General features: G+C 37.0%; 1 protein-coding gene across 1 annotated transcript in view; it reads right to left on the reverse strand.

Annotated features, from left to right (window-relative positions):
* Positions 1-5,181: 5,181 nt before the first annotated feature.
* The window catches only part of LOC149551351 (uncharacterized), a 42,098-nt gene continuing 34,328 nt past the window's right edge, over positions 5,182-12,951 (reverse strand). The window contains exons 3-5 of the mRNA XM_089786887.1: positions 6,444-6,726; positions 5,937-6,223; positions 5,182-5,757 (exon numbers count right to left, since the gene is read on the reverse strand). Coding sequence (XP_089643013.1) covers positions 5,304-5,757; positions 5,937-6,223; positions 6,444-6,726 — 1,024 coding nt within the window. The 3' untranslated portion in view covers positions 5,182-5,303. The remainder of the gene's footprint in view (positions 5,758-5,936; positions 6,224-6,443; positions 6,727-12,951) is intronic.

The following is a 12,951-nucleotide window of genomic DNA, read 5'->3' on the forward strand; positions in this document are numbered from 1 at the left end:
AATCAATGACCACAAGTCCTCTATTTTTTTCTTCAACACTCCTGAGCCTAACCAACGGAGGATTGCTAATATCCTGAGATTTCAGATTGAGTCTCTCCCTTTGACTTACTTGGGGGTCCCTATTGTGGTGGGAAGACAACTTAAGCTTTTTTGGCAAAGCTTGCTCAACAAGCTTCGAAAAAAAGTCAATCATTGGACTCATAGGTGGCTCTCTACTGCTAGCAAGGTGACTTTCCTGCAATCTGTGTTACAGGGTCTTCCCATATATAGAAGCATGGTTCAGGCTGCCTCGACATATTTTCTTAAGGAATTTGATGCTCTTTCTCGCCAATTTTTTTGGAGCAGCAATTTGCAAAATACTAAATGGAGCCTCATCAATTGGGATACCATTTGCAAGCCAAAAAAGGAAGGAGGCCTCGGCCTTCGTTATGCTATCTTGTGCAATCAAGCTCTTGTTGCCAAGCTCTATTGGCACTAGTGTTCTAGTTAGTCTCATCTTTGAGCCCGTATCCTATAACACAAGTATTTACCTAGCGTTGAACCTTCAGATATTTCCATGTTTCCTCTTGAGGGAAGAGGCTCCATGGTGTGCAATACCCTCAAGATTGGTACTCACTTGGTGAAGAGAAGTCTATTTTGGATATGTAATAGAGGAATTGAGGCTCTGTTTTGGAGTGATTCCTAGAATGGGCATCCTCCTCTCTTGTCCTCTTATCCGCACTTACAGTCTCTTTGTGATTTTTTCCTCTCTACTAGATGGAATAAGGTGGCTAATTATAAGGAGGCTCATATCTTGGGCCTTGTTGTTGGTTACAGATGGAAGAATTCTTCTGATTGGCCACCGAGTGGCTCTTTAGGGGATTGGTTGGAGATTTCTCACATCTTGGCTTCTAGGGAGTGCAACTCTCTGCAAGAACTGGATTTTTTGGCTTGGGGAGGTGCTTCTTCTGGCGAGTATTTTGTTTCTTCTGGGTACCTTGCACTGACTAAGTAACTATTTGGCAAGGTGGAGATCTCTTGGTAGAAGAAAGTTTGGAACAACTTTTCTTGGCCTAAGTGTAACTTTTTCCTCTGGATTTTGGTTTACAATTGTCGTCTTACTTGGGAGAATCTCTAAAAGAGAGGCTTGCAGGGGCCTTCCATTTGTGTCTTACGCCGCAAAAGCGAAGAGACCGTTTCCCACCATTTTTTCCAGTGCTCTTTTGTCAAGCAAATTTGGCACTTCTGGTAGTGTGTAGGGATGAACATGCTGGCATGTTTCCTCCTTGTCTAAGTTTTGGGACCGTCTAGGCCATCCCCCTTCCAAGACCTCTTTTCTTCAGGTGGCTTGGACTATTGGCCCTTCTCTTATTTTATGGCATGTTTGACTTGAGATAAATAGGAGGATCTGTCATGATGTGCAACTGGGGATCAAACACCTGTGGGGGAAAATTGCTAATTCTCTTCATGAAATACACCTGGATAAATGTGACTTTGGTGGAGGTTTGAACCCTAGAGATGCTTGTATTTACTCTCGCCTTTCCTTTCCTCTTCAAGGTGGTGCTCCCTCCCTCCCCCATAGACGCTCTAGGAATAGAGCTAGGCAGCGCTCTTAACGTGTTAATCATGAGGGGCATTGGACACCTCCCCAAGTTAGAGTTCTTAAAATCAACACTGATGGCTCTTCTCAGGGAAATCCTAGACCAGTTGACATTGGGGGAGTGGGGTGCGACAGCTCTCGTTATGTTCAATTTATGTTTTCTATCTACAAGGGTTACCATACAAATAACCTCATGGAAGCCCTTGCTATCTTGGTTGTAGTGGAGTAGTGTTGTCAACGTGGTTGGAGAAGAATTACCTATGAGACTGACTCGTAAGTGGTTGTGAATTTATTGAATAAAAGGCACCTTGTGGATGTGGATTGGCATTTGGCTTTGGTTATTCAACAGACCACTCAGTTATGCAATTCTCTAAATTCTATGTCTTTTATGCATATCCTTTGTGAGTGGAATGGTGTGGCTAATTGCTTGGCTAAATGGGCTTTTGAGCATGCATTGGATTGGAACATTATTAATCATAGGATGCTTCCCCCTTATTTATCTCAAAAGCTGGCTCAACTTGTGGACCAGGATAAAGTTTTTTAGTTTTCTTTGTTTCTTCTGTTGTTCTGTTTTCTTTGGTATTTAATAAAAAAATCACCCCTCTTTTAGTTAAAAAAAAATCTAAGAAAAAACATATACTCAAATAAAAACATTTTTAAAATTTTACTACCAAAGTTACATTTTTAATTAAATTTTATTGATATTTAATTCATTTAAATTATTTCCAAGATGTAATAAAATATTTTACATTAATCTACAAAAAAAAAAAAATTACGATAGTTAAAAGTGGATATAGAAATAATTATTTTTTTCTTTTGTCATTGAATCTTTTTAATTTACGTTGAAATTGATCCACTAAAATATGACTTCAAAAATTTGAAAATGAAAAATTACAAATAATTAATACTGGTAATGGAGTGATTACATTTTAATTGTATAAGCTTTCTCGTAGCATGCAATTGACCTCACACAAATGAAAGCCAAAATCTTAATAGCCCAACTAAGATCTAGATCACACCATTTGAGGTGTAAAACTAGCAGATGGAAGGTCCTTAAGGAAGAGTAGGAGGACATAGTTTGTAGATTGTGCAAAGAGGGAGTGGTGGAAATAGAGTGGCACCATGTGAAGGATCGCACTGCATACGAGGACATTCACAACCAACACAAAGAAACTTTAAAGGTGAACAACATAAAAGACCTTTTCGAAAGACCAAGACTCCTCAAGGGGGCCATCTTACTTATGCAGATCCACAACAAAAGGGACAACCTAGAGAAATCGCATCAGTCTGAATAAGGACTTTTATGTTGGTTCATTAGGCTTATGGCTTGATTGACATCATTAAAAACCTTTCATTCATTCATTTCTAGAACGTCATGAACAAAAACATGTATCACTTGACTAGGGCTTCTTTAGACAGGTGTATCAAACTTTCACCACCTGTGATAAATTTTAAAAGATGGGAATTTTGGGAAGAGAAAACCCTAGAAATGCAACTAAAAATTTCATCTGCAAGACTAGGTAGCATATTAATAGATATAGATTAGATGGAAGAATCTAGACAATAAATAATCCTCACAAAGAACTATTTGGCATCCGCAACCTTTTCTCAGTAACAAGCTGACATCCATCCCCAACAGCATAGTGACATCCATGGAAAAATAATTAGCACCTCTATCAAATGCACTTAACATTCTCTCTGATGTAACAAAGTTTTGAGATTTAGATTGCGAATAATAAGGAGCCGAAAAGAAAGCATTCAAAATCTAGGGCTTCTGATAGTCGTAAGGGAGCCTCTATGGCCTTTGGCATGTTCCTTTTATTTCCCTATGGTTGGGAAAGAGAATCTATTGCAAGAAATTTGTTGTTAGGTTGGACATCAACACTGACCTTTTTAAAACAAATTTTGCATGCATGACGACCTCTGCAGCTAGACTCTTTGTGACATGTTCGGGTTTGATGAATGTGTTGTAGCCCTTACTAACCAATGGTATGTAACATATGGTGACTCTGAGTGGAGAGTAAAGGCCCAATAGTGTTTGGCAAAGATGGAGCTTTATCATGATGAATCCAGACATGGATTCAAGCATACATTGGGTTGGCTTAATCAATGGGTCTGTTTTAGATAGTTTGGCCTTGGAACAAGAATTCCATGGGATGAGCAGTTTCTCGTAGAATATTTATCAGACTCCACACTATACATGGCCTATTACACTGTTGCTCACCTTTTACAAAATCGGGACATCTATGTAAGACTGGCACTACAGTAAACAAACAGATGAAAGAGGAAGTTTGGAATTATATATTTTGTGGGGGTCCTTTTCCACAATCAGATATTCCTATTGACTTGCTAAAGCACATGAAGAAAGATTTTGAGTATTGGTACCCCTTTGGCTTATAAGTTTCTAGTAAGGATTTGATTCAAAACCATCTCACCTTATCCACAATATTGAGGGTGCTAGTGGATGGGGTGGTCTTGTTGCGTGAGGGTTGCCTATGCCACCTACATGTGAAGAGAGCATTTCTTCTACTATAGTTGCAGGGGTCAGGGCTTCTTCAATGGATTTGGGTCCGTCTGAGGTGTAAGTTGTGTCTCCTCTCTAAGAGTGTTGCCTTGCTTGCGCAACCCCTAGGAGTTAAGCTTTGTCTCCTCACTATAAATGATGTAAGCATAGCCCCTAGGAGCCTCCGCTATAGCCACCACCACAGCCATTGCCTGTTCCACCTCCTACTGATGTCAATTTGCACAAATTGGCCGAATATTCCGCCTCTAAAAAAATGATCAGAAGTAAATAGCATGATAACCCCGCATAAGGGCCGAAGGGCATACCTATTACAATCCGCTCTAACTTTGCACTCATTGGGTAGTTGATTTTGATAATTATCTAGACAAGTTTCCAAAAACTTTTTTGTTTTTTTTTTGGTGTGGACAAACTAATTTTATCCCTACCATAATTGCTCCCAGCCAATCAAAAAGTAAGAATTATTGCTTCTAAATTTATTTAAAAAATAAACTTTTTTCTGGCCTTAGGAATTCATTATTAGCTTTGATTATAGAAATTAATTGTGCCCACCACCCAAAACACTAGTGCCGTCCCTTATGCAAGGCACGGACTAATAATAAACCACTATAGAAAGCAAAATCCAATTCCAATCAAATTAATTGTTTTCAAAAGCCTCAAAGGCTACTTCAAGTCATAGACCCTAACCAACAAGACATTTACAACTGAGAATTTTGCAGTGCTAGATGCAGCATTATAAGGACTGCCGAGATGCCCTAACTACATTTTCACGCGCAAAATCCACGCTAAACTTCAGCTACATAAGCTATGCTCACCAAAACCTCTCAAATAAAATAAACACATTTTTTCAAGATTGCAGTGTATCCTACCAGAGTTCATCGTCTCAAAACCATCCATAGACTATCAAAACGATTTTGAAGAAGGCATTGCAGCCTACCTACAACTTTTGTTTCGACAAAGACTGATAATATCTTTCGCATTCTATTTCACTGCATTTCTTGCACCCATCTATCAAACACCTCCTAAGGCAAAAAGTAAAAGAACATACTGACAATGCAGAAAACAATCTCCTGGTATCATGTTGTGTAACTCATGAATCTGAATTTTGGTTGACAGGCTATTAAAAGGAGTACAATGTAATTTGCTAAAACTAGTTTAGCATCAACTTACATTAAAAAAATCTGAAACACTAACAAGCCTTTTTCAGTGACTAGAATTTACGCCATCTGCAAGAAATTGCACTACCATTGGAAAAGTCTCTCCTAACCCATCTTTGATTAAACTGAAGGCAACCTCCCAAAGCCACAAGTCAACGGCAAGAATTAAAGAGAAAAGCAGCAACGCTAGGGTCTGGTATCTATCGAGTTGCCAGCCAATTGTCTTTACAACTCCATTCAAGAAGGGGGGAAGCTGTTTCTGACCACTTGTCTGCTGGTTTTTTATTGACCATGCAGTTTTCCAGGATATTTGAGTAGGTACAAGGTGAAATTCTGTCCGTAATCGTTCATCCATGTCTGGCATATGCCCACTTCCATATAGTATTGCTATTTTCCGGCAGCCATCTTTCATTGCTGCTCGCAATTCTTCTGTTATAACTCTGTTCCTTTCCCCAATGATGACAGAATTCTTCCCCAGCTCAAATTTTCCTTGATTCCACCTTCAAAATGTATTACAGATTTACTAGAGCTTCGACAATATATTCAGTTCTTTTTATACCGTAAAAAAAAAAAGGAAAAGATTCGTGACAAAACAGTTGAAAAATCTGCAAGAATAAACCAGAAACGATTTTTGTATCATTCCGCTTTTGCAAACTGAAGTAAGGAGCCTGATACATACTCTTTAGTTATCTGTTTTGCCAAAAACAGTTTTATTGCAGTTGCCAAATCAAGGCGAAACAAAGCTTTCATCTCTGGAGATCTACCAATTGATGATGATGAAAACCCACAAATGCTTTCTATTAGAAACATCCCCGCCAGCGGCATAGGAAAAAAACGTGAGAACAACAACAAATTTGATTTCCATGGATCAAGATCTTCTCGACCAAAAATAGACTTTGTGATCTCCTCACTAGGAACGGCACACATTTCTTCCGCCAATTTGAAAAAGTCCTCACCTCTTTCATGCTGAAGATAGAGATACAACAAAAAGAAATAATAGTAAGCCACATTTTTCCAGCATCCTTGATGACTGTCGTGATCCTCATAACGTTTATCGTTATCCGCGCATTGTGCCTTCACTATATGAGTACTGAGCAAAAAGACAAGACTGTATGGCTAGTAGAAGTATACAAATAACCAATGGAAAACTATAGCGTAGTCACACTTCAAGAGAGAAAAATATTACCTGCATCAGCTCGAATGTGTCATCATCTAGATCTGCGTGATACCAATTATCTCCCCGATAATCTAGACAGTCTAACTGAAAATGTAAACCAAGGCTCGAATCCAATAAACGGTCGAAAAATCCTATAATATCGACCTTTTGGTAGCCGGCTCCTGGCAACCGTTTAGGTGGTATAAAACGTGTTTTTGTATTTCTACTTGATTTCTTAAGATCCTCATTTGTAATCAATTCATATAGGACCCTGTCATAATTTGCGAGTTCCTGCTGAAGGACAGCAAAATACCTGGAAATCAACAAACTGGTGTGAATATCATCTAAAAGAAGACAACTTGCATGCAAAGTCAAAGCTGATGGATAAGCAAACCATCAAATTCAGCCGACACTTTAAAAAAAATTATTTGTTTACTGCTAAGTGAAATTAGTAGACTGTACAATTTCCACATTTTATAGAATTGCTACAGACTGTAAATTGAAAATACAAAATATGCACCCAGTTTCAAATTAAAATTTCATATTATGCACAGAAGCAAAAGGAGATCGAGGACTAGCAAAATAAAAATGAAGAAACAGAGGGTCAAAACCGGAAAAAGTCGATGATGGAAGCAGGTGGTGGCAATCAAATCACGTCTAGGAGAAGCGGAATGGGGATTGAAATCCCTAAGCACATCAAAAGAATGGCAACTAGGCATAATTGCAAAGAAATTTAGAGCAACGAAAGTTCGAATATCAAAGAATGTGGGATTCCAGGAAACTAATTGTGGAAAAAAAGGAAAAGATGCAGAAACCAACAAAAGACAGCTTTCAAAATGACCAAAGAACACCACTAATAGTAGTTACAGAACTAATCAATACAATCAGATAAGGTTAAAACCAGAAAATCCCTATCTGGAAATTTTGAAGTTGTTATAAAAATAAGACACCTTAAAAGGGCCGCCAAAGAGTGCCATCAATTAAGAAGAATTCGGAACTATATTTCCAAATTTTCATCCACGTAAAGAAATAATAGGAAAACCACGTATGGGTTTGACTATTGTACTTGCCACCAAAATTGCGAAATCACTTAATTCATGGCAACATGGAAAATTATTCGTAAGGTAGCTTAAGTAATATCACTATGAAAAAACCTCTGAAGCATCGACACACAGACAAATGTTAAAATAAATGTCTCCAAAGTTTATGAAAAACACCTAAGCATCTATGTATAAATATTATATTAACATAGATCTCTCCAAACTTTTTTTCAAAAACAATTAAATTTAATAAAACATAATTTTTCAAAAAGTTTGTCAAATTGAAATTAATGCAGTCCACGGATATCTAATTGATCTATTTAACATTTGTAACAAAGTCTATCATTCTTGAATGGATAAATCAGAAATCGTTTACATCTACCCACGATTTTCCACAAACCTCTTTGGGACGAGTAGTCTCTTCTGTGCAGGTCCAAATATTCAGAAAGTTTTTTAATGGACTGGTTAAATAATGTACTTGAGATTCAACAGATGCTATTTGTTCTCTACGAATCAAAGAGGGGCGAACAGAAAAAAAAATTATTATAAAAATAATTCTGTAGTTCAATATTATTAATTTTAATTTAGAGTAAGAAAAAAGAACGAGATCCATTTCTTTTTGTTCATGATCTAATATTCCTATATTTCAATCGAATGAATTTTTCTTCGGCATAAAAAAAATGCAACTTTTGTAGAATAAAGTTACCATCCCAGCAAGGTTTCATGTCGGAGTTTATCCAGCATTATTAAAAACAATGATACACTCTCCTTTTCCATTGAGAAAGAGAAAAAAACGGATGACGGAATGATTGATAAATTCACCATCTTTAAGGTCAGAGAGAAGAGCTATAGTGGATTATAGAACCGTGTCCCTTAATCTTTCCAAGTACCTCCAAGAGACACTAGAGATTCCCATTGCTCCTCTCCAGGGTCTTGGAACTTTTACATGCTTCAGAACCTGAACATCAAATAACAGATTACAGATGTTTACCCTTAAGGTTGCATCCTCTATCCCATGTGCTAGCACTATTTTGTTTATGTCATTTTGATGTGCTTTCATACATTGGTAGACCCTATGTAAACAACCGGTAAGAAATGCTTTTCACTAGGATTCTATGTGTTGGGTTTATGGTTGAATCCAGGCATTAGTCTTTATATTGATCTTAATGTTGACTGTGTTCGAATCTATGTATTGTCATAAACATTGTACCTCTAAGTTTCAGTTCTATTGAGCCCAACAATATCTTTGGATTGATCCAAATTGTCTTCAGGTTAATGTCTAATCCCTTGTGCGGGTTCCTTAGGTGGTTTTATTTCTCTACCTTGTTTCTATCATCCTAGATACCTTAACTCATGTCACCATGCCTGCCAATAAACCCATGCACCTTCTTTCTATTTTCTTGTGCGCACACTATCCATTCTTCTCTTGCCAGGCATCACCTTGATGGTGATTGCAGGTTCATGTCTTGAGATGGTGATATGGGATTTTCTTGGTGCACCCAAATCCATCCATGTGAAAAAAGATTCTTTTTCCATGCTTGTGGATTTACTTTTTGTGGGATGAACTGTTCTAATGTTATTGGAATGCGACTTCAATGCTTTTGGTAAATGTTGATTTTATCTGCATGTCTTCACCAACACTGTAAATGTATGGTATAATGCTCCAACATGGCCTCAGCCATGGGTTTCACTTTGATTCAAAATGGTTTGACCTACGTGCCCACCCTTAGCAATTCTAAGACATTCAACATGCAGACTGGATCTTATGCTTGCAAATTGAAGCAACAGCTCTCAAGATGGCACACATGATGGTTGAGTTTATTTTCAGCCATTGTGAAATCTCTTCATGCTTTTGATGGTTTCAATGGCAGTGGTTGAGTTACTTGTAGATTTTTTAAACTGTGTTATGTGCACCCTGTATCTAACTTTTTCTTGTTGTGGGCAACAATAAAAATTTGAAAGATTCCCAATGCAGCGCTGTTGTCATTGGTGATATGACTCAGCTAGTTGATGACTTGAGGAGAAGAGCACGAAGTTATTATTACTCCTGGTGCCATGTGCAATCTGTAAACAAGGGTTTTTCATTGAATTGGTGACCTTTTGTTAAGGGCTATATTTAATTCAGGGTATGGGCCATTGTAGACTTGAAACAATAATATAGTGACGCCCCATACTATTGAAGGTCGTAGAATATGACTGAGTTTCTCTTGTGCTGGGTGAGAAGATTTTTCCTTGTCTTCTTGTGCTCTGCACACATATCCAAGGAGGATTCTCTTCTCCTAGTGTGTAAATTCTCTATTTGCCAGGAAGTATTGATTGTGGCAGATATAGAAAATGATGTAATTTGGCCATGCAGTCATGGACAGAGGATCCAATTAAGGACAGTCCAACCAAGCAGAAAAATTAGACAACTCATTACATGTCAAAAAACTCAAGGCAATAATATTATCTTTATTGATTCATATTCAAGAACGAATTATGATCTGCTGCAATGAGCTTCCAACATGCTAAGCTCAACCATTTGATCACAAGAGTTTAAATGATACTATGAGAGAGTTCTATATCCTCTCTCTAATTGTTTCTTAGTTTCTTTATTGCCTTCATGTTGCTTCCAAATGATATTGAAGAGTGATTGTATATCAGCCTCAAGCCTCGTGAATGATGTAGGCTGGCCTCAAGGGTGCACAAGTGCCAATGTCTTAATGAAACATGTAGTTGACCCAAAGTTGCATGGATACAGATACATAAACAAATACAGATACAGTATTGAATACAGATACGACCATTTTTTAAGACCCCCGATATGGATACGGTTGGATATGATATTCATAGACAGTGCACATATATTTCACACAATTTTCTAAGTTGTTATAGGATAATTTCATTACTTTAAAAGCAACATACACATGTACTTGCCACATACATAATTATAAGTTGATTTCAATATTACAATATTCAAAGAATGATAGAGTTGATCAAGCTCAAAGACAATCCATAAAATTGGATAGCTGAAATAAAATTAAAAACATTTAATTTGTCTTCATCATTTGGTGTAGGTTTTGTTTATACCAACAGGAAACAATTGCATGATTGAAGTTTGTTTTCAATTAAGCATGATTTATGTCAAACGTTTAAAAAATTAAATCACGTAGCATTTGGTACAGTTGGAAAATTAAGGAATTTTTGGTACATGTGGATAGAGAATCTGACATGTATCCATGCCATATTGTATCTGTATCCAGTACGGATAGGAATGCAGGGGTACATGCGCCCAAGGTGGGGCAAGGAAAATTCCAGCTAGTCTGAGTTGGCCAAATTTGTTGGAAGGATCCCTCAAATTGAATGTATAGATGTTAAATTCCATGTGGTGAATTCTTAAAAAGAATTCTTGAAATCAATGGTTGTGTGTGAGCTTCCGAAGCAGATACAGAAATTTGTTTTTTGAAATCAGAGCAAGATGTTTAGGTCAGACATGGTTCTCAAGGAATTTTACAATATTGCCCACTTGAGTCATTAACGTACATTATAGAGTAAGTTGGATAAGAATGCTGTCATGAAAGCAATTTGTGCAGGCTTGAAGTAACCACTAAGCCAGTAACTTCGTTCAGTGAAGGTCAGCCCCTCTTCAATGAATATAGACAAATGAGTGTGAAAAATAATGACAGGTGCCAGGAAGAGACAGAGGCAAATATCACTGCTTGCAAGGATACATTTAAGCATTGATTATGTAAGTGCCATATTGTTGATGGTATGGAATTTCAGGGTAATGGATACAGTTATTGTGAAGCTGCTGTAATAGGACAGTGAAAGATTGGTTATGATGGTTGCTGGTACGAAACAAAAAATGACGAGACAGATTCTTCTTGTCTTAATCATATCCTAAAGGATGCCAACATCCTCCTGGATTCGATATTAATAAATATGGAGACATTGATGAATGCAAAGAAAGATTAGTGTGCCAATGCTCAGACTTGCTGCAAGAAATTAGAATACATGGGGTAGTTATGACTGCAATTGTGAAGCTGGTCATCTGTACATAAGAAAGCATGAAACATGGATAAGTATGCTGTTGGTACTATTAAAATTTAGATGGACTGCTGTATTGATTATATTATTAGCTTTGGCTACCGATTCTGTTGGAGCATATGCATCTACAAATACAATTACACAGACTCCATTCATACATGGATTCAGAAAGAGGAGCAATAATGGTGCAGCACATGGAATGGATGGGGAAGGAAATGTCCCAAATAGCTCCTTGAAATGCATTATAAATTGGGGAGCTTTTTCTGTTTTCTTAACTTTTGCTTTGAGAGGATTTCCTTAGATTCAGTAACTGCACAATGTGGTAAAAATTTCTAAAGAGTGGTAAGTTCAGACTTTTCCAACTTGATGGCTAGATGAAACTTTCACTCAATCATTCTCTGAAGCCGTCTGAGCCTCCTGTACATGTCTGAACTACTGTGGTAGGCAATTCATTTCAGAACTGTGCAGGTGGGCAATCAGGTGCAACTTATGTTTTATCCTTCATATTTGTGGTATACATAATGTTAATTACAGGTAAGAAAAGGTTATGTACTGAGAGGGGGTGTGAATCACTACATAGACAACAATTTAAACTTTTACCCTTTTAAACCGATGGATTATCACACTTGTGTTCCGATAGTCTAGTTCTAACTGATAGCTCAACCATTAAAAATAATCAATTCATATTCACAAAAAACAAATAACAAACCATAAAATAAAGTTGATGCATAACACAATAATTTTGATATCGCAGAAAACCCTTGGTCAGAGGGCAAAACTGCGGTGGGGATGAAACCCACAACTTTTTCACTAGAGTCGAAAAGATTTACCGATTAGGCGTACAATGGTGTTCCCTTCTAAGAAACTCACTCTGTTAAAAAAAACTGATACAATGCTAATTGTATCTTTAGTCTATTAAGACTACTCTGTTAAGAGATTTTATCCTGCATGTCTTGGCATTCACCCGGTTAGAGGCTTTAACATGACTACAATCAAACTCAACAGTCTTGTAAGAGACTCTGTAAATCTTGTAAAAAACTGATTAGCTAAGTATACAAGATCACTTGACTTGTAATGTGCTTCTTCTTAAGCTTGTCAGATCAGCTTATTCCTTCCCTTCTCAGTTAATCAATACACTTGCTTGTTCGTAATCTCTTATTCTATCTCTCTCAAAACCTGTTAAAATATCATGGAGGATCTGCTGCAATTGTGTTAAGCACTGCCATTGTATTTGGTATGTGTGTTCCAAATGGCACCAACCTCCTATATATATATAAAGAGAATAATCAATGAAGAGACGTCCCTTCATGGGACATGTCTATTCATTAATTAGATCATTAATATAATGTAAACTTTAATCATATATATATATATATATATATATATATATATATATATATATATATATATATATATATATATATATATATATATATAACAATAAACTTATATCTCATATATGATGAACACAC

This window comes from Cupressus sempervirens, chromosome 6 (genome assembly GCF_028749045.1).
Source record: "Cupressus sempervirens isolate cs-2001-9-10 chromosome 6, ASM2874904v1, whole genome shotgun sequence".
In the NCBI taxonomy this organism is placed as follows: Eukaryota; Viridiplantae; Streptophyta; class Pinopsida; order Cupressales; family Cupressaceae; genus Cupressus; species Cupressus sempervirens.